Below are 22060 nucleotides of genomic sequence, written 5' to 3'. Positions count from 1 at the left end.
GGAGAACTGAAACTGGAGGAACGGAGAGGGAGCAAATGCAAGTTTGTGACATCATGAGCATACACACGCCTCTGTGACTCTTAAAGGAACTAAACGGATGCTGGTCCCTCCAGGAAGCCTGTCCTAATACCTTACATAGACTTCTGGTCCCATCTTCTGAGCTTCCATGGTGCCGGTCTATACCTTTTCCCTTGTCAGACTCTATGATAGGTGTGAATATGTGATCACCCCTCTGGTTCTCTCGCCTCCCCCAACCTTCACCATACAGAGCTACAGCAACTTGTGCCTAGCCTATGAACAGGATTACCAACCTGGCAACAACCCAAAGTCTTTATCAAGTATTTAGGCATTCTGGATTCTACACTAACATAAGCTCGGAAAATCTGCAAGTGGCTATTTTTTTTTTGGTTTTTCGAGACAGGGTTTCTCTGTATTGTTTTGGAGGCTGACGATGAAACCCAGGGCCAGACAAGTACTCTATCCCTAAACTACAGCCTCAACATCTACAAATGACTCTTTTTTTTTTCTTTTTTCAAGACAGGGTTTCTCTGTGACTTTGGAGACTGTCCTGGAACTAGCTCTTGTAGACCAGGCTGGTCTAGAACTCACAGAGATCCACCTGCTTCTGCCTCCTGAGTGCTGGGATTAAAGGCATGCGGTACGCAGCATGCGCCACCACTGCCCGGCCTACAAATGACTCTTAAAACAAACGCTTGATTGTACATTGGTTACAGTGCACATGGAGTCAAACACTTTTTGGTGTGGTGGTTGAGATAAGGCCTCCATCTCACAGCCCAGTCTGACCTTAGCTTCCTGTTCCTTTTGCCTCCACCTCCCAAATGTTTAGATTAAGGGCTTTATCACCACTCTATGTTGCAAAACACGTTTTATGTCCTTTGGATTGTGAGTCTCTGAGAATAGGACTGAGTCTGGTTTATCTCCATGTACCCACTCAGTAGCTAGCACAGAGCTTCACACAGAGGGGTGACAATGACGGGTATCTAACAGTGACTCAGCACCTGTGTGGGCCAGGCACATCTGGTTTAAGTTGTGATTATCTCTTCCCCCTTTTGTAGTGCTGGGAATGGAACCCAGATCCTTGCATATACTAAGCAAGCACTCTATTATGGAACTGAATCCGCCAGGCTTCTTAGTTCATTTTCTTGACAGCTCAGGGAGATAAGGGTTAGCACTCTTTCATGAAGCAAGCAACTGAGGTTTGGAGAGGATGTTGAGGCATTTTGTTTAGAGTGGTGATTTTCAGCTGGAGAGGATTTTGACCCCTGCTTCCACAGGACACAGAACAATGGCCAGAGAAGATATTGCTTCCTTTTGTTCCCTCCACCTTTTCTTCCCTGAAGATGTTCTCTCCCTCTCCCACCCCTCCCCTCTCTCTCTTTTGCTTTTCTCTGGAGAACACATAAAGGCTTCTAGTAGGTATTCCAAAGTGGTGCTAAAATACTACAACGTACAAGACAGGCCCCTGCAAGAAAGAATTGTCTGTCTCAAAATATTAACAGTGCTAAGACTGAGAAACCCTAATGTGAAGGCGAGAAGACCAAGGAAGGAACGAGATTGCTGTTCTCAAATTCCTGGAGTACTGTCTCAGAACAGAGGGGAATTAGTTGTTCTTTGTGATCCCAAGAAACAGTGGAGAATGTAGAGTAGGAGGGGAGCCTTGTGAGGGGGCACATTTTAGGCTGGTGTGGCAGCTCATGCCTTTAATCTTAGCATTCCAGAGGCAGAGGCAGAGGCAGATGGATTTCTGTGAGTTTGAGGCTAGCCTGGTCTACATAGTGCATTCCAGGGACAGCCAGAGATACACAATGAGACCCTGTATTAGAAAAACAAAACGAAATACCCCCCCCAAAAAAACTTCACAACGATTCTAGCAGTCAGGGCTAAACCATCTTGAAGAGTGGTTCATGCCCAGAAAATCCTGAAAATCCCTTCTGATCCACAGAATCCACCAAACCCCATCACTAAAAGATCTGTATCTCTGTCCCAGTGATGTGCTTTGTTTAATCACTTCCAACATCAGGACAAGTATAAGGTTCACGGGGCCTCTGTGCTTCTATTGTTCACAACCCTCTGTGCTACTGCAGTGGGCAGGGACTTTTCCTACCACTTCCCAGATTATAGGTCCATCATTTCCCCCGATCCTCACATTGTCTACCCTCGTGCGGCTGTCACTACATCAAAATGGCCAAAGGAGGGGCAGAGAAGGGCTATGCCTTACTGGAGGCCATGCAGATTGCATGCTGGAGCACTCACTGTACCAATCACACTCCACATACCATGGTTTGCATTAGAGCAAGCAGCTGTGCTGACTAGCTCCCTCCCATTTCCTTCTTCCCAATGCCCATACCACAAGGAGGTCATTGAAGAGGAAAACCTCCCGCTGATGCAGCCCCAGCCTTTGGGGGCGGTTTGGATCTGGCACCTCATAGAGCTGGCAACAGCAAACCAGTCGACGGTGAGGAAGAGACAGGACCTGGACAGATGTAGAAAATAGGTGTCAGCCGGGCGTTGGTGGCACACGCCTTTAATCCCAGCACTCGGGAGGCAGAGGCAGGCGGATCTCTGTGAGTTCGAGGCCAGCCTGGTCTACAGAGCGAGTTCCAGGATAGCCTCCAAAACAATACAGAGAAACCCTGTCTCGAAAAACCAAAAAAAAAAAAAAAAAAAAGAAAGAAAATAGGTGTCAGCAAGGCCATCCCATCAGCGTCAGGCCTCTGGTACCTTAATTAGGCAAAATGTACACCTGATACATATCTGTCACCCTGACACAAAGAATATAAACAACTAAGTCCTTTAAGCTTTTCTGCCACCTTGTCTTCGTCTTGCTAGCACCCTCTGTCTGAAATGCTTTTCCTGCTCAGCTCTGCATGGCCGTATTTTGCCTCTCTTTCAAATCACAATTCCAAAGTTATTTTCCAAGAAATCTTTCTGATTTCCCTTGGCCATTTTAAAATGGCCTCTCCCTGATTCCTGTTCCTCTAAATTAGACCACAAGGCAGAAGTATTATTTGTGTCTTTGTCTTGGAACATCACTAATCTCTGAATGACCCTAAAGACAGAAATTGTATCTGATTCACATGTGTCTGGATTCCAGTAAAATGCTGGGATTAGGGATAAGGCATCCATAAATGTCTGTTGACCAAAATATATCTGTTTCTTAGCAATTAATAGCTTTAAGCCGGGCATTGGTGGCACACGCCTTTAATCCTAGCACTCGGGAGGCAGAGGCAGGCGGATCTCTGTGAGTTCGAGGCCAGCCTGGTCTACAGAGTGAGTTTCAGGACAGCCTCCAAAACAATACAGAGAAACCGTGTCTCGAAAAACCAAAAAAAGAAAAATAGCTTTAATCTCCTTACTTGAGATGGACAGACAAAACCACAGATGAGAAGAAAATATTATATAGTACCTATTATAAAGTTTGCAATATACTATATGCATTTAGATGGGGAATCTCCCATGGCCCCTAAGGAATATACTATCCTCCACTTCATTTTACAGGTAAGGGGAATCTGGGGTTGGGGTGCAGGGGAGTTACTTACCACACAATAGTGTCCCCTCTCCAGGCACTCACCGGTTTCTTGCCAACAATCATGCGCTCCACGGCCTGCACCTGGGACACATGGTCATCATTGGTCCGCAGTTCACGGCCTTGGATGCGCTGGTAGATGCCTACCAGGAGGTCTCGGGGGATGTCTTCACCATTATCAACCCCTATGGGGAAAGTGTAACACAGGAATATGTCATGGCAACATGAAGAGTAGGCAGTAGAGGAGGGTCTCCATAACATCCCACACCTAGTATGGACCTTAACAAAAACAACAACAAAATAGTGGATATTCTTGGCCTTTTAGTTATGAGTGAGACAGGGAAGGTGCCTTTCAACAAAACAGCCAATTGCTTTTTTAGCCAGGGTAGGGATTTTGTCTAAACAACTTACAACACACTGTCCTCAAGACAATCAGGTTCTACTTTTTACCTTCCATGGTTGTTTTGTTTTAAGATCTATCTATGTATTTATTTTACACATGTATTTTGTCTGCACATATGTTTGTGCACCACGTTGGCCTGCTGTCTTTAGAGGTCAGAGGAGGGTACCGGATCCCCTGGAACTGTAGTTAGACAGTTGTAAGGCACCAGGTGGGTGTTGGGAACTGAACCTGGGTTCCCTGGAAGAGCAGCCAGTGCTTTTAACTGCTATCCCACACCACCTTTTCTCTCTTCCTTTGTTCCTTTCTTTCTTTTTAGTCCATCTGCCTCTACTTCCTAAATGCTATCATTAAAGAAGTGTGCCACCACACCTGGCTATTTTTGGCTTTCTTAACTGGGAATATTACTTTACTATCCAGAGTTAGTAAAAATATGAGGGATTTGGCATGTATACTGATGTAACAGTTTCAGAAACTAATCTGGCAGGAGCCTAAATATTCAAACCCAGAAATTCCTTTCCAAAGAATCTACCCTAAGGAATTATTCAGAAATATATGTGAGCTTGATGTCAAAGAATGTTCACTTGGTGCTATTTGTGGAGAAATTCTGAAACAGCCTCATTTCTAACAACAGAGAAATAGCTAAGTAAAGGATAGTTTTCTATGAACTTGATGTTTATCAAAATATTTCAATAATGTGAGAAAATCCTTGTATCAAGTTAAGTGAACAAAGTAAGATAATAAACTACATGAGGGTCAGAAAGATGACTGAGCAGGTAAGGGTGCCTGCTGCTAAATCTGATGGTTTCAGTTCCATTCCCAGAACCTACATGGTAGAAGAAGAGAACCAACTCCTGCAAGTGGTCCTCTGACCACCACATGAACAGCATGGCATGTGTACACACGCACACATACACACACATACACCAATAGATAAACAAATAAAATGAATGTAAGGAAAAATAATTTTTGGCAGTGCCCAGCATTAAACCCAGGGGTCTTATGAATATTAAGTACAGTCTATTGCTGAAATATAGCCTCATGCCCCACATTCCTAAAATAAATATGTATCACTTTCATTTGTTTGTTTGCTTATTTATTCAATAACTGGAGGAAATATATGCAGTTTCTCTCTTTCTCTCTCATCCCTCCATATCCATAGGAGATTGGTTCCAAGATCTTCCATCAATACCCAAATGCTCATATCTCATCTATAAAATAAGACAGTTAAGAACAGTTGCCAAATGTTGAGGTGTTGGTCTTGTAAAATGAGGTGGTATTTTCATATAACCTACATACATTCTTTTGTTACTTTAAATAATCTGTAGATTACTTACAATATCTACTGCAATGCTAATGCTATGTAAACATTGGTTTTACTGTACGATTTAGGGATAATGACAAGAAAAAAGTTTGTAATATTTAGCACAGACACAAGGTTGTTTTTTTTCCAGATGTCTACAGTTGGTTGAATTCACTGATGAAGAAAGACCCCACAGGTATGGAGGACTGACTGTCTATATCGTATATGGATGAATGAATGACGGCAAGATTATGGGAAACAGCTCTGGGTACCCTCCAATCTAACTTCCTCTTTCTAAGTCTGTCACCTTTCTTCCCTTTTGACTATGTGCTGAGTGAAACCTTCTCACTCTTCTCTTCAAAGCCTCTGCTAGCAAAAAGAGACTTCTCTTTTGGAAATACCATACTTCTTCCTTGCACAAGTGCTAAAAGTACATTCTGCTCCCCACTGCCTTTTTCCCCTTAGCTGCCAGACAGCTCAGAGTCTTCAACTACGTAAATTATGACAGTCGGCAACTTTGTCTTGTTCTCCCTATCTCTATTTCCCTTCTTTCATTTCCTTTGAAATAATCACAATATCTGTGCCATTCTAGCAGGCTGCTCTTTGGTTGAGATCTAGGTCTTGACATCGTTACAGTAAACCAAAAGAAAAGATCAAAGTGACACCATTTATCTGTGATTGGCGGACCTCAGATAGTGCATCCATCTGACCTTCCCAAGTGTTCACCCACCCCATCCCAGTTCTCTAAACAACCTCACAGTTTTGTCTGTCTGGGCCTCTGTTGTTCTTTCTGCTAGGTAAGCCCTCCTCTATTTTTAGTCTGTCATCTTCAAGGCTCACCTTAAAATACAAATCCTCTGGGAAGCAGCAGGAGGTAAGCTCTCCTTCCTTTGAGCTCAGGTTGTCTTTTGGCCTCTTTGACATCCCTGTTCACTTTCCGCCTTAGTGTGGTTATCTAGGCACTATATGTCAATCTTTCCCTCAAGCTGGAAGAGCTCTAAGAACAGAGTCTATAGCGACTCCCCTCCATTGTCCTTGGTACTCATTTTACTTGGTACACATTTAGCATTCAGTAGGTGTCAACTGACTGACTGGCTGGTTGAATGAATAAATGAACGGAGGGAAAGGTATCCAAAGTAATCAAATGAGTTTTTCTGGTTGTAAATAGAAAAGACAAGGAAGGTCACAATAAGAAATGGATGAAAGGATAACTGAGTGAAATAGTTCAAAGGCTAGGATATCTTTGCTTTGTTTTTTAAGACAGAGTCTCAACATGAGTCAATACTTAGTAAATAGTTGGTCTGAGAGTGAGTACATGGATAAACAACTGGTTTTTCTTTGTAGTTCTGGAAATCAAACTCCGAGCCTTGCACATGGTAGGTAAGCACTCAGCTACTGAGCTACCCACACAGCCTGGCAAATAACTATTTGAGTGAATTAACAAGTGAATACCCTGGGGACATCCAGCCATGAGATAAAGTGACAGCATTGAAGGTTAATTTAGAAGGACATCTGGGATCTTTCTTACCCCACCCCCATCCCCAACCTCGTTTCTTTTCTCTGATGATGGGTAAGAAAAATAGATGGGAAATTCTTGTCACCTCTCAGGTTCTTAATGAAGTCATCCAGTTTCATCTTGCGTTCAGCCTTGACACTGGGGCTGTACATGTCCGTATTGAGGAGGATGATGGCAAAAGCAAGGATGAAAATGGTGTCTGGGTTCCGGAACTGGCGTACAAGGGCAGGGTTACAGACACAGTACCGCTGGCTGTGGGACAACAAGGGTCAAGTCTAGACTTAGGTGCCAGCAATCTCCACCTACCCACCGTCTGCCCAGGTTGCCATCATAAACCCTTTCCTTCAAGAATCACTCCTTTAGTATTTGGAGTCTTTCCTCTTCAATTTCCCAGATATTACCATGAAAAAGTCATAAATACATTCTTGGAGCTTTTCCAGGAGACTTATGTACACTGTCTCATACAGTTGATCACACCACTGCAAGACTGCTATTTCCCTATTTCTTTGGTTTGTAGTGGTGGGGATTGAACCTTGGGCCTTGAACATGTTAAACATATGGTCTATCACTGAACCACGCCTCCAACTCCCAAGCAGTCCTATTTTACACAGGATGTAACTAAGGCTCAGAGTGGTGAGGTAACTTGCCCAGGCAATAGAGCTGGTGAATATCAAAGTTGGGATGAAAACATCATCTGGCTGCAAAGCAAGTCTTTCTCCCATGAGATCTCAGCAATTCCTCCATCTCTCCTGTAAATGCTCCCAAGGGGTGGAGCAAGACTTAGACCCAGCTCTGTTTGATCTTCAAAGCATTTATAGCTGAGCATAGATATCAAGGTATTAGATACACTCAAGTTCAAATCCTGGTTCAGCTAAACTACTCTAATATTCCTGAAGTTCAGATTTGTCATCTACAAAATGGAAATAGTGATAGAAGCATCTACCTCATAGAATGGTAGTCTTTTTTTCCAGTACTGTGCATAGAAACCAAAGACTCACAGTCATGCAACAGGCAAATGATCTATCACTGATTTACACACCCAGATCCATGAATGTCACCATTTACTACTGATGTTGTCGCTTATTAATATGCCTGTATGCCAGTTGCTAGAGCTAGATACTTTATAATCACTACCTCTGAACCTTACAAATGCCGCTCAAGGTGAGATTTATCATTTCTGGATTTTTGTTTGATTGGCTAGTTTTTGTTTTCTTTTGTTTCTTTGAGACAGGGTCTCTCAATGAAGCCCTGGCTGTCCTGGAACTCACTATGTAGGCCTGGCTGGCCTCAAACCCAGAGATCCTCCTGCCTCTTCCCTCACCACACCTGCCCTTCATTTCTGTTTCATTGTGAAAATTAAAGTGCTCCGAGAAGTGCCCTGTGGGAATAGGGCCCCAAAGGAGAACAGGGCGGCTTCAGGAGTGGGTAGCAGGCACACCTGAAGGCTTCAATGAGTCGCTCCACTTTCTGGGCCTCACCCTGAACTCGAATATGGGATTGGAACTTCCTGAGTGCATCATCCAAATCCATAGAGGAGAAGTCCATCTCATCCACCACACAGCTGAAAAGTCAAGAAGCAGGGTGGGTGGTGGCCTCTTCACTTCTCTACACAAACCGCTGACCCACCCACTCACGAGCAGCCCAACATTCCCAGCGACATGCTCTGCCAAACTTTGAACCTATAACACCTGGACACAGAACATTTGAGGCTGAAATAAGAAAACTGAAGGTGCATGCTCACTAGAAGTGTTTCCATTAATCTATTCATTTCAGTGATGGGAGCCTGTGGCCCAAAGCAAACTATTAGCTGAGCATGCCCTGTGGAGAACCACTCTTAGAAGACTTTAGGAATAGAGTTAAGAGACATAAGACCCTTTAGGAGCAGAGGACTATGGGAACAGGGAAATCTATTCATCTTGTTTTGAAAAGTTAATGTGAGCAAAAAAGATGTACTGCCCCCTTCCTCCCTCCTGCCTTCCTTTTCCAGGAATCCCTAGCCCGCCTGCCCCATGTTGGGGTTCTCACTCCAACACATCTCTGTTGAACTGCTTCTGCCGGTTGCCCAGGAATTCCCCTATCATCTGCCGGCTCAGGCCTTTCCGCTCCAGGATGAAGTGAGCCACCCCCACAGGAGTGTCTGACAGGAAACCTCGCTCAATCAAATACTGGATACCCTTCTCTGGCTTCCTGCAGAAAGAGAAGAGGTAGGTGACATAGTTATTTCTCTAGAACTGCACCTTGCCCGTTTCTAGAACTGATTTGGGGCCTGACTAACCAAGGCTTCGGAGAGCTGAGGATCTCTAATGTGGTCTAATTCCTTCAGGGTACAGATAAAAAACACCACAACACAAGAAAAAACTACTTGCCCGTTGCACAGAGTTTCAAAATTCCAAGGCATCTTCACACTTATTCCCTCTTTTATTGGAGGCATAGCACGGTTAGGAGAAAATAAGTATTGAAATGGGAGCCTACTCTCTGTCAGGATAGTCCCAGCAACCGTCAGAGAGTCTTAAGGAAAGGCCTGAGCTCTAGACCAAGACTCCTTCTTAGGACCCTCATGACAGGAAGAAGCGGTTACTTTGTTCCATGTCTTACATCCTACCCAGCTTCTGTGGCTGTTTCTTCGGACTAGGTGTCGCCAATCTTCTCAGAGAGTGCCGTCAAAAAAAATCTGGATTGGAATTATCCCATGTGCAGAACTTTGAATGATTTAGGATCCCCATGAAACTAAGGTTTGGAAGTTTGGACTTGGATGTCCTAGGAGTCTCTAACCAATCACTTTCAAACTGCATGGCTTTGGCCAGTCTCGTTTACATCTCCGGGTCTTAGTTCCTTATCTCTAAAATAAGAACATTACCACCAGCCTTGCTGAGTTATTGTGGAAATCAAATATAGGTGGCAGTGTTTAACAAACTATAAAGATGTGAGGCATTACATCAAATGCCTTCCACTATATCTAATGTTTTCTAATTACATCTTATGTTTTCTAATTATTTTCTAATCAAATGCCACACTCTCACCCCCATTCCTAAGCACCTGGCACAGGACCAGGCACCTAGAAAGAGCTTAGTCACCGTTAGTCACACCAGCCTGCCGCCAAATACACAACCCTACTTACAGAAAGATGAAAAAAACTGAAGCCCAAAGAAGGAACACGAGTTACCTAAGGCTGGACAATGAGTGAACAAAGGCAGATTCAGGGTCCTAGTTTCGGGTTTTTTATATTCTAGATCGCCTCTCCCCTGAAAGGGGAGTATAGGGATGACAACACCCGGAAACCATTTTGGGGGAACATCTTGCCATCTTGTTCAAGAGCAGACACACAGATATTGAAAGTCGTAGGACCCGAACTCAGGAACTCTGGGGGCTTCTCTATTCTGCAACCCTGTGTATTTCATCTTTATTTCTTAGTTTGATTAATTTTTTTGACAGAGTCTTACTCTGTAGCCTAGGCTTGCCTGATGCTCACAACAGCGCCCAGGCAGTCTTCTAACTTGGGACAATCCCTTTGAGTAAAGTCTACTGAGTGCTAAGATTTCCAAGTGGGAACCAGTGCGCCCACCGTATGACACCCTTCTACTAGTCCTCATCCCTGGCCATCTGGGGCGAAATACCATTTCACCAAATGACAGGATGGCAGAACGAAGGTCACTGCTTGGAGCTAGGTCCTAAAACAAGGTGTCCATGCAGGGTGGGAAGAGTTCAGGAGGCTAGAGCTGAGAGCACATACTTGTTGAAGAGGTTGAGGCCAATTCTGTAATGCCGCCTCTGTACCACATCATTGTTGAAGGCTGGCGAGTCCCAGCTGTGCCTTGTTTCCCTCTGGTACGTCTGCTTGCACAGGCCAGTGGCTGGAGGTTCCCTCAGGCTATCCCGAGAAGAGGAGCCCGAGCTGCAGTTGATGGTCTCATTGGAGTTGCTGGAGCTCTCAAGGCTCTCATTGTCTCCGCCGTCAGAGTTCTCACCCGCTGCCTCACATTTCCCCAACCTCCGACCTCCAGCCACACCACTAGGCCCAGTGCCACTATTGGGGGCTGGTGGCAGGGGCCCTGGTGGGGCTGGAGCTGGACCCTCAGGGGCAGGGTAGTGGCGGTGTGGGATTGGGGCCCTGCCTGGTGGCCCCTTGTGCTTCAGGGTCCCATGGGGACTGCAGCCATCAGCCTCATATACCAGCTGGCGGTGGACAGAGCCGCGATCTGAGCGGTCACTCAGGTCTACAGAACTGTCACTGGGAGGCTCGATGGTAAGGAGGGGAAGGTGCGCAGCCCGGAGCCGGAAATCCCGGCACTCCAAGCACCCAGGACCCCTGCGAGCGCCTTCCTCACGGCTACCATCTTCCCGGGTCCCTGGTGGCATCGGTGGAGGAACTGGTGGGAGGGGAGCTGGTGCCCAGAACTCAGGGCGGGCCTGGGGTGGGGGCTCTGCGCTGGGCATTCGCTCAGGTGACGGAGGGGGAACTGGGTCATCCAAGTAGAGGGGAAGGTCACTGAAGGATGTGGCTGAGCTGTCCTCTTGATGTTCCTTTGATTCCCGCTTCTCCAGCTGGGTTGACCCTGGCTCCTCAGACATAGGCCCTGACGGGTGGCAGTTCAGTGCTTCATCGATGGATTCAGCCAGAGACTTGACCTGTACACAGTGAAAGTTGAAAAGGGAAAGGGAGGAATGCTGGAGGGAGGAATGAATGGCTCAAGGGTCAGAAGGAGAGAAGAAGGGAAGGGAAAGCCACCTGCTAGGTTAGCCAAGAAAGCAGGGGTCTGTGTCATCGTCGGTCGCCCTGCTCATATGTTCTTTATTTTAAACTCTTAAATGATTTACCCATTTATTTATTTTCGTGTGTATGGGTGTTTTGCCTGAACGTATGTCTGTGTACCACACGTGCCTGGTACCAGTGGAGGACAGAAAAGGGTAGCAAATCCTCTGAAACTGGAGTTATAGAGAGTCACGAGCCACCATGTGGGCTCTGGGAATCAAACCTGCCAGCTCTCCAGCCCCTTATTATTCTTATATATGTATGTATATTTTTATCGGAAATAAATTTATTTTCTTTCTTATTTTTTTTTTGGTTTTTTGAGCCAGGGTTTCTCTGTATTGTTTTGGAGGTTGTCCTGGAACTTGCTTTGTAGAGCAGGCTGGCCTCGAATTCACAGAGATCTGCCTGCCTCTGCCTCCCGAGTGCTGGGATTAAAGGCGTGCACCACCAATGCCTGGCTATAAATTTATTTTCATTATTCTGATCACAGTTTCCCCTCCCCAACTCCTCCCAGATCCTCCCTAACTACCCAACTCCATGTCTTCTTTCTCTCTTTAGAAAACAAAAGACCAAACAAACTAGAAAAATAATTTTAAAAAACCAGAGAAAAAGCACAAGAAACACACACACAATCAAAACCCCATAAAAACACAAAATCAGTAGCCATAATATACAAGCAAAAGACAAGTTAGACAAAAATAATCCCAAACAAAGCAATATGAGATAAGAAGTCTACAAAAATGCCATTGAGTTCATTGTCTGTTGTCCCATAGGTTCTTAACAATTTACAAAATACCTCCTAGGGAGTCATGCAAGTTTACAGAGGCTAGGACTAACAACGACAAGATACACTCCCAAACACTCCAGCATGTCCATCTCCATATCAACCCAAGTCAAATACTACCTCCTCCCCGATTCAAGCCACACTCTTACCTCTGTCATACCATCTTAACTCCCATCCAGGGAAAACCCCAAATCTCAGCTTCCTCCCAGAGCTCTCTGTGTAAATATCTCTTAGGAAATCCACAATATTTACTCTGTTTTTTTTTCGAGACAGGGTTTCTCTGTGGCTTTGGAGGCTGTGCTGGAACTCACTTTGTAGACCAGCCTGGCCTCGAACTCACAGAGATCCGCCTGCCTCTGCCTCCCGAGTGCTGGGATTAAAGGCGTGCGCCACCAACGCCTGGCTCACAATATTTACTCTTGAGAATCTGAACTACACCCAGTAATTCTGCCTCCCTGTATACCTAGCTTCCAAACTGGCTCCTAACGCTCTCTTCCTGCTGGTATTCATAATCTTAGATGCCCACTACACTAGAGTTGGTCTGTGTGGCCCTCAACACATGGTAGAAGTGAAGGTATACAAAGTCTGGAAAGACACTATCAATACTGCAAATTCTGTCTTGCATGCTCCCTTTGACTTGTGCTCCTTCGCACCCCTCGCCTAAGGAAAGCCACACTGAACAGTCCTAAGAGAGAGGAAGTGCCAAAAGAGGAGTTAACCTGTCAGCCCAGTCCAGTCTTCTGAGACTGTGTCCTACACAGCTTGACAGCAGTCTCCTGAGAGACCCGGAAGCAGAATCATTCAGCCATGCCTCTCACAGCTTTCTGGTCCTCAGAAACTGCATAATAAAGGCTTGTTGTTGTGTGTGTGGTGCACACCTGTAATTATAGCACTCCAGAGGCTCAGCTAAGAGGATCTCAAGTTTGAGACCAGCCTAGGCTATACAATGCAACTCTGTTCAAAGAAAAATAAAGAAAAGAGATAGGTTTTTAAAACTTGTTTTCAAATTTATTATTACTGTGTCTGTGAACACATGATGTGTGGGTGTAGGTACATAAGCCACAGCATGTGTGTAAAGGTCAGAGGACAACTTTGCGGCACTGGGTCCTCTCTTTCAGTCTTCACATAGGTTTCAGGCATTGAATTCAGGTCATCAGGCTTGAACAGCAAGTCCCTTTACCTATGGAGCCATCTCACTGGTCCCTAAGGTCAGGTACTAAATTTTAAGTTACTAAATTTTGGGGTAGTTTGTGTACAGAAATAGGTAAATAATCCATTTCCCTCACATCTGACTTAGATAGCACAGAGCGCTAGGATCAGGGCTGGTTCTTCCATTAGATGGTATTCTCCTAGTCTCTAGTCTTCCCTCAGGAATAGGTTCAAGCTCAGTTTCTATTTTAGATCAGCTACCACTTGACACAGGAAAGGCGCCTAATTATCATATAAATGAATGGATGCATGCTACAGATCTTCCCTTCATTATGTCTTTCCTTCCTTCCATCTTTTTACTAGCCTCAGAGAAGCATGCTAGGCCAATGAGAGGGTCAGATAACAGAGTTTAGATCACAGTGATTTCTTCTTTTCTAAAGCTGCATTCATTCAACAATTTCTACCAAGTACCTCCTTAGTTAGGAGGAAAACAATAACTAACTTAGCCCTTACCACATACCAGGTGCTTTCATGCATGTTATCTAGTCGAAATGCATCTTCACAACAGCTCTAAAACAGCAATAAGAAGAAAGCTTTCTCTCCCTGTTGCTGATCAAAAGGTGAAACCATTTGCCTGCAGCCATATGGCTGGGAACAACTGGGATTTTCCCCCTGGGGAGTCATGCTGAAACATCCTTACTGCCAGGCCCATTCCTACCATTCCATGGTTTCGACATCTCTAGCTAGCTACATCTTTTCAGTCCTGTAAGGCCTAGTTACAATGCTGTTTTCTCCAAGAAACTTCTCTGGTCCTCCCAGAATCCCTGGTGGTTCTGAACACATTCTGTTTTAGGAGATGGCCATCCACCTATATGTCCTCTGTTGTCTACCAGACTGGGAGATCCTGGAGAATATGGAGCAGAGCACAAGCCTCAGCCGCAGTCTCCTCCTTTATGAAATGGGGAAAATCATCTCTGCCTTACACATCTGTCGTGAAGCACACAGAGTACCTGGCATCCAGCAGCTGCTCATTATCCGTTAGTAAAGCCTTTATTTGCTATTATATCAAGTTTCAAACAGTGGGGACTTCTAGTTTTCTTATTTGTTCTATATATTCATATTTTTATTGCTTTATTGGGTTTAGTGTGTGTATGTGTGCACCCATGTGCATGTGTGTGCACATGTACTTGTATGTGACAGTACATATGTGCAGGTGAAAGGAAAACTTTCAAGAATCATTGCTCAGGGCTGGAGAATTGTCTCATCTGTTGTTACTTTTCTAGTCCAAAGTTTCAAAGTCCTCCCATAATCCTCCCCAAAACATGGTCAGCTTTGTCACAGCAATATCCCATGAACCTTGTACCAATTTCTATTTTAGTTAGGCTTTTTATTGCTCTGATAAAACTATGACCAAATGCAACTTGTTTATTTCCTTTTACATCAAGGCAGGAACCTGGAGGCAGGAGCTAATATAAAAGCCATGAAGGAGTGCTGCTCTCTCTCTCTCTCTCTCTCTCTCTCTCTCTCTCTCTCTCTCTCTCTCTCTCTCTCTCTCTCCCTTTCCTTCCTTTCTTTTGTTTATTTTGGTTTTGATTTTTTGAGACAGGGTTTCTCTGTGTAGCCCTGGCTGTCCTAGAACTCACTCTGAAGGCCAGGCTGGTCTTGAACTCAGAGATCTGCCTGTCTCTACCTCTTGAGTACTGGGATTAAAGGCATGTGCCACCACCACCTGGCTCAATCTGCTTTCTTATAGCACCCAGGACCACCAGCCCAGGGTGGCACCGCCCACAGTGAGCCGGACCCTCCTCCATCAATCATCAAGAAAACTCACCACAGGCTTGCCCTCGGGCCAATCTAACATGGGCATTTTTTCAATTAAGGTTTCCTCTTCTAAAATGACTCTGTCTGTCAAGCTGACATAAAACTAGCAGCACAGCAGTTAAGAGCACTTGTTACTCTTTCACAGGACCCAAGTTCAGTTCCCAGCACCCATGGGTGGCTCACAATCATTCATAATTTCAGTTTCATGGGATCAGACACCCTCTTTTGAATGCAACAGGTATCAGGTGTGCACGTGGCACACATACATACAAGTAGGCAAAACACCCAAACATATAAAAGAAAATAAATAAATCTTTTTATAAATCAGTTTTTATGGACTGGAGAGATGGCTCAGTGGTTAAGAATATATACCGCTCTTGCAGAAGATTTGAGTTTGGTTCCCAGCACCCATGCCAGATGCCTTTAACTGCCTTTAACCCTAGCTCCAGGGGACCTGACATCCTTTTCTAGCCTCCTTGGGCAACTGTACACACCTGGCATACACACACAGATACACAAACATAAAATTAAAATAAGTGATCTGTTCTCTCCTCCCATAGTGTGGATTCTGGGAATCAAACTCAGGTCATCAGACTTGGCAGCAAGTGCCTTCACCCACTAAGCCATCTTACCGACCCTATGTACACATATTCTAACATGCTTGTTTTAGCAATGCAGTTTTTTCCCCCTAACAGTGCTGGAGATGAAACCCAGGGCCTGGTACATGCTAGGCAAGTTCTCTACTACTAAGCTACATCTCTGCCTTAGGGTTTTTTGTTCATTTGTTTTTTTGGTGTGTTTGTTTTTGGTGTCTTTTTTTTAAACGTAGGTGTTCCTAATCCTCCTGCCTCAGTCTTGTCAGTGCTTCAATTATAGGCATATGCTCAGTTGTAATTTTTCTCGGGTTAACAATTCTCTCTCATCACTCTCAAAGTCTCAATTAAAATCACACCTATTTGTTGCTATTAAGTGCTCAGGAGTGCAAATTCTTGCAGTTTGGAAAATAGATAAGAAAAAACAAAACCAGTAAAAGCAGCCAGAGCCTGGGAATGGAGAAGAAAAGCCCCTTTCAGGGCTCCTGACCTGTTTGGAGAAGGAGTCCTCGAGCTCTGTGATGTCATTAGAAAACTCTCCAGATGTGGTGACTGAACTTCCACCACCATCGATGCCCCCACCACAGGAGCCTCCATAGGGGAGACCCCGTTCAAGCCGGTGGCTCCGGGCACCAGCCATGGCACCCTCATCCAGTGAGGCAGGCTTGCCCTCGAAGTATGCAGGGTTCTGTGCTTTTTCGTACTCCTCAAAAGAGAACTGCATCCGCATGTTGGACAAGATGATGCGGCGGGACATGCGGCTCTCTGAAGCTGAGCTGCGCAGCCGCTCAAAGTTCTTATTCATACGATACTGGCGAAAGGCTGTCTGGATCGTCCTGGCTGCCCTGCGGCTCAGGAAGGAGCCCCCATACTTCCTCTCCAGCATTTCCACCTGTCAGAGGAACAAGTTCAGAAAGTTGCCAGAGCCTCGTGGCCTTGGTCCTCAACCATACCCCACGCAAGTCACAACTAACTGCTGGAAGTCATGACAGGCCGTGTGCCCAGTGTTTTCTCACTTATAATCCCAAGATGTATACTATCACAGGGGAAAAAAGGAAACATATTACTTAAAATCAGAGAAAGGTTAGAGAAACCAAAAAAGAAAGAAGGAAAGAAAGAAAGAAAGAAGGGAAGGAAAGGAAGGGAAGAAAAAAAGGGAAGGAAAGGAAGGAAGGAAGGAAGAGAAAGAAAGAAAATGAAGAGTAGCAGTTGAAGGAAGAAGAAAGAGAATCAGAGTAAGAGAAAAGCAGGAAGGAAAGAAAGACGGGAGGGGGTGAGGGAGGATTCACCAGCAGTCCAAACATCTAGGCATAGCCTTAATTAATGTGTTGAATAACTGCTCTAGTTTTCTTCAGTTTTATATATTGTCCTCCCTTCCTCCCTCCCTCCTTCCCCCTCCCTCCCTCCCCCACTCTTGCTAGCCCCTCCAGACAGTGTATTGCACCATACTGCAAAACTGTTAAATGTGTGTGCCTCCCCCGCCCCTTAGATTGCATGTCTTTGAAGACTCGATGCAGGTCTCATTCATCTTTTGGACCCCGTTATTGGAGTGCAATAATGTTTGCTGAGAGACTAGGAGACTCAGTGCATGTGTAGTGAATGTGAGTCACCTGTACAATGACAGGTCCTGGACCCAGTTCCAGCCTTACTGTCCCTCCATGAATCCCACCCTCAAGTACCACACCCCAAGCCCCTCCTTTGGCTCTTTCTCCATCCCATTTGCAACCAGAGTTATCTCTTCTGCACCTTCTTGTCCTGCAGGTCTGTGGAGAGTTCATAGCTGTCTGACAGGGCCTTGGAGCGCTTTATCTCCTCCTCCTCCTGCTTCCTCAGGGCGACACTGGCCGGCTGGAGGCGTGCCCTCTGAGCCCAAGGAAGGCCCACCCCAGCAGGGGGGCCCCCCATGTGGCTGCTGGTGGGGGGCAGCTGGCTCAGCCGGTAGGGGGGTTGGCTCCCAGGACTATCAACCGCTGTGCTCAGGTCACTGCCTGGGGCATCACCCTCCACACTGTGGGGATGAGATAAAATGAGCCAGGATGTGGCAACAAGAGAGAGGTTTGCTAGGCCCAACTGAGTGAGTACACTAGAACCTGTCCCCAACCCCATCTTCTCCCATTTCCTCAGATACCTAGGGACCCCAACATTTAAGAGACCCGTCAACCTGTCTCCTCACTGCCTACACCGCTCCTGTCCTCAAGTTCCCTTGTTTATCTTCATTCCCTTTGAGTTCCTTCCCTTTGGAGCCCCCATCTCTATAACTCTGTTCTGAGACACCGTTCCCTCAAGGCTGTTTGCTCAGCTCTGTCCTCAGTCCTACCCACCACTCCCCACAATGTGATCCGGTCACAACCCTACCCCTAGTCTCCTCCCTCTCCTGTCCCTAGCAGCTCCAACCTCAAATCTTCCTTCTCCCGATAGTCTATTGCCCCCTCCTGACCTCTTCCCCTCCCAGCAATATCCCCTCCTACTCCCCATGCAGTGATTTCCCCGGAACTACCCCAGACCAGTTTCCTTGACGTATAGCCCGCTCCCAGCCCGGTTTGGTGATTCCTGTGCCCTGCCCATCCAGGTTCTCCCCTCCCCCCACCCAGCCCTGCCCCTGTGCCCTGCCCCTGCCCTTAGCAGCCTGGAGTCCAGGCCTGGCCAGTTCCCAGGGTTCCCAGGCTGCTGCTGGTGCTGCTGCTGCTGTTACTGCTGCTGTTACTGCGGCTGCTGCTGCTGCTGCTGCTGCTGGTGAGAGGGCAGGGTGAAGGCACAGGCTGGGCCACAGTGGGAAGTGCCTCCCATTCAGCATCCTCACAGGTAAAGAGCTGCCCTGCGGGGAAGCTTCCTTTTTCTCCTCATGTCCTCCTCTGCTCAGCTGGGGGAGGAGGGCAGGGGGTTCTCAGGCAGGAAGGTGACAGGAGCTGGGTCCCAGGTCTTGCCTGCTGGGGTTACCTAGAGCTGTTGTTCTTCCAGACCTGCTCCCACAGTGTCATGGCAACCAGGCTGCCAGGGAACCCAGGTGGCAGCAGAGCTCCAGGGCATGGTGAGAAGCACAGAGGTGGGGAGAACCAGGAAGGCTGAGGAGTGGAGGAGGTTGTGGGAGAATGGGTGTGGCTGGGGCTAAAAGAACGATCTTTTTTTTTTTTTAAAGCTGGGGTAAATAGTATAGGCTAATGGGAGCTCCTGGCTAGTAAAAGAATTAAAGGGCCTCTCCTCAGCTTCTATTGGCAGAAGTCAGGGTGCAAGGCAAGGGAAGTTGGGTGGGCGGAAGGGTCTACCTACTAGCTCCAGAGCTTGTGCTGTGTGGGCACTGCCAGCCCTCTGTACCGGAAGTCGGGGCAGTGGAGCTGGGCTCTGCCCTGGTGGGAACTCTCACTCACTGTTCATCCTCCACCCTCCCAAGTACTAGTGAGGACCAGACCGAAGAACTGCTTTCCACCCTACAACCCTACATTCTTCTTTCTCTTAGACCTCAGAGGCCCCTGATGCCGCCCTCCACAAGTTAGACCCAGTCCATTATCAAAGACTCTTGTCTTTCTCAGGATGACAGAGTCCTGCTCACTAGATCCATCAAACCTCTCCATTACCAGCACACATTTCAAAGCCAGCTTTGGTCAATCATCTCCTCTACCCTCAAAACATCCACAGCTCCTACTGCCTACAAGTTAGTCCAATTTCCAACCATTCTGGCATTGAAGGCCTCTCCAAGGTTCAACAGACAATCAATGCTTCTCAAAACACTTAATGTTTAGGTACCGCTCTCACCACTCCATACTCAATAACTTGGTTGCTCTTTCTAACAACCCTATAAGGTTGTTATTTGTCTCCATTTTACATAGTAAACGAAACCTGCGGAAATTAGTTACCAACAATAGAAGCAGAATTCAAATGTAGGCAGCATGGCTTCAGAGTTCACACTCTTTGTAGACCAGGCTGGCCTAGAACTCAAAGAGATCCACCTGCCTCTGCCTCCCAAATGCAGGGATCAAAGTCGTGCACCACCACTGCCAATCTGTTCGTACTCTCAATCATTAAGCAACCCCTAATCTAATTCACTCAGGTCCAGATTCTGTTTTTCTCAAATGTTCCTCAGCCCCTTACCTCCCAAACTGCTCAGCATACACTGTCTTCCACTCCGCCATCCCCATCATTTCTGATGGTGCGCTCTAAGAAATGCCCCACATGCTAGTTCTGTTACGATTCAAGTCCTATGTCTCTACTGAGAGGACCCCTGAATTTCTGGCCATTAGCCAGAAATTACTACTGATCTTGTACAGAGCCCTGACCTTTGCATACGACTCCCTTTTCTGGCACAGATTGGCTTTGGCAAAGAATGTATAATTCTCAGTATCCCAGCATAGGAAGAGAATTTGGTAAACTCCTATCTGCCTGGCAAAAGCACAGGGCCTAGATCAGAGTAGGTGCTCCTGGCATGAGGGAGTCAGTGATTATTCTTGGCAGTTGCTCTAATAAGACTCTCACCTGAATTTATACCACAAATTCCAGTCTTATTTTCAAATCTCTTCTCTTTCCTTAGATAGTGAGAACGTTGAAACATACAAATTAGTCCATATTGCTTTCTCATCAAATCCTACCACAGCTTCCTATAATTCACTCAGCAAACAATAACCAAGCACTTTCTGTGTGTCAAGCACCGGAAATAGAATAAAAAGCAAAGCCACCAAATGATTTCTTCAGGGAGGTGATATAGCGAGGAAAACAGACACAAAAGAAAAAGAAAGACAGAGAGAGAAGAAAGAAAGAAAGAAAGAAAGGCAGAAGGAGAAAGAAAGGTTTCAAGCAGTGCTAGTGTTAAGATGGAAAATAAAGCATAGTGTAAAAAGATGCTGTTTTAATCAAGTGTATGTGTGTGTGTGTGTGTGTGCGCGCGCGCGCGCGCGTGCATGTAAAAAAAAGAGAGTGACAGAGATAGAGACAGAGACAGACTAGGGCTAGAGCTCAGAGAATTATGCAGGCTCAGCAAGCGCTTTACCACTGAGCCATAAACCCAGGCAAATGTGTTGTTATTTTAGATGTGGTGTCCAGGAAAGGCCGGGGTAGGAGGAAATGACATAGAAACAGAGCCCTGATGGAAATGAGGGAGTGAGCTGTGTAGCTATCTGAGGCAAGAGAGTAGTCAGCACAACGTGTCTATGCGTTTAAAGATCAATAAAAAGACGGTATAACCAGAACATAGTGAACAAGAGAGTAATGAGAGATAAGATGAAACAGGCAGTGAGAGTTGTACTAGTTGGTTCTTGTCGATTTAACACAAAGGAGAGTCACCTGGAGACAGGGAGCTTCAACTGAAGATTTGCCTCCATCAGACTGGCTTGTGGACATATGTGTGGGTGTTTTCTTGGTTAATGATTGATGTGGGAGGGCCCAGCCCACTGTGGATGATGCCATCCTAGGCAGGTGGTCCTGGGGTATGTAAGAAAGCAGGCAGAGCAAGCCATGGACAGCAAGCCAGTAAGCAGCATGGTTTCTGCTTCAGTTGCTGTCTCCAGGTTTCTGCCCTGAGTTCTTGCTCTGACTTCCCTCAGTAAGGGACTGTTACCCAGAAGTGTAAGATGAAATAAACCCTTTCCTCCTCAAGTTGCTTGTGGTTTGTGTTTTTATCACAGTAACAAAAAGCAAACTAATACAAGGGACACTGAGTCTATCATAAAGATTTTGGCTTTTGGTCTGATTGAGATGAACATAGAAGGGATGTAACCCAACTCACCATCAATAGAACAGTCTCTCACTTCCTTACTTGGCCTGAGCCATATACCACACCCAAAGCTGGCTATCTTCTGCTCACACATCAACATTTAGCTCGGGTGTGCCCTTCCACACCGGCTTGCCTCCTTCAAACAGGTTACGTACATGCTACTGTAGGGCTCTGCAGTCATCATCTCTGCCCCCTACAACAAGCACTGTTGGCCCCCTTCATAGTGCAGAAAGCTAGAGTTAATATAATTGTAGCTCACATCATATATAGCTATTAAGTAAGGATGCCAGGATGCAAACTCAGAGATCAGACTGCCCTCTAATGATATTTCAGTGCCTCTCCTCCTCGAAGACCTGTGCTGCTCCAGGCTCTCTCTACTCCTTGGTAATTCCTCTCTTGAGAACTTGCCCCATTTTGACTGCAACAGGAACAGTTGCAGGAATTATAGGGTGACAGCACAGCCTCCCGTTGGAGAAACTGAGCAAAAGAAAATGGA

The 22060-nt window shown here is 46.0% G+C and overlaps 1 protein-coding gene across 5 annotated transcripts in view; it reads right to left on the bottom strand.

The window, feature by feature from the left end:
* The window catches only part of Iqsec2 (IQ motif and Sec7 domain ArfGEF 2), an 84002-nt gene that overhangs the window by 7037 nt on the left and 54905 nt on the right, over positions 1-22060 (bottom strand). For all 5 annotated transcript variants that reach the window (XM_040744011.1, XM_040744012.1, XM_040744015.1 and 2 more), the window contains 8 exons: positions 17610-17871; positions 16354-16755; positions 10497-11392; positions 8792-8953; positions 8205-8327; positions 6852-7018; positions 3593-3732; positions 2369-2494 (listed from right to left, as the gene is read on the bottom strand). In XM_040744011.1, the coding sequence (XP_040599945.1) occupies positions 2369-2494; positions 3593-3732; positions 6852-7018; positions 8205-8327; positions 8792-8953; positions 10497-11392; positions 16354-16755; positions 17610-17871 (2278 nt within the window). The remainder of the gene's footprint in view (positions 1-2368; positions 2495-3592; positions 3733-6851; positions 7019-8204; positions 8328-8791; positions 8954-10496; positions 11393-16353; positions 16756-17609; positions 17872-22060) is intronic.

This window comes from Mesocricetus auratus, unplaced genomic scaffold (genome assembly GCF_017639785.1).
Source record: "Mesocricetus auratus isolate SY011 unplaced genomic scaffold, BCM_Maur_2.0 Super-Scaffold_100003, whole genome shotgun sequence".
In the NCBI taxonomy this organism is placed as follows: domain Eukaryota; kingdom Metazoa; phylum Chordata; class Mammalia; order Rodentia; family Cricetidae; genus Mesocricetus; species Mesocricetus auratus.
This window is presented reverse-complemented; position numbering and strand designations above follow the sequence as displayed.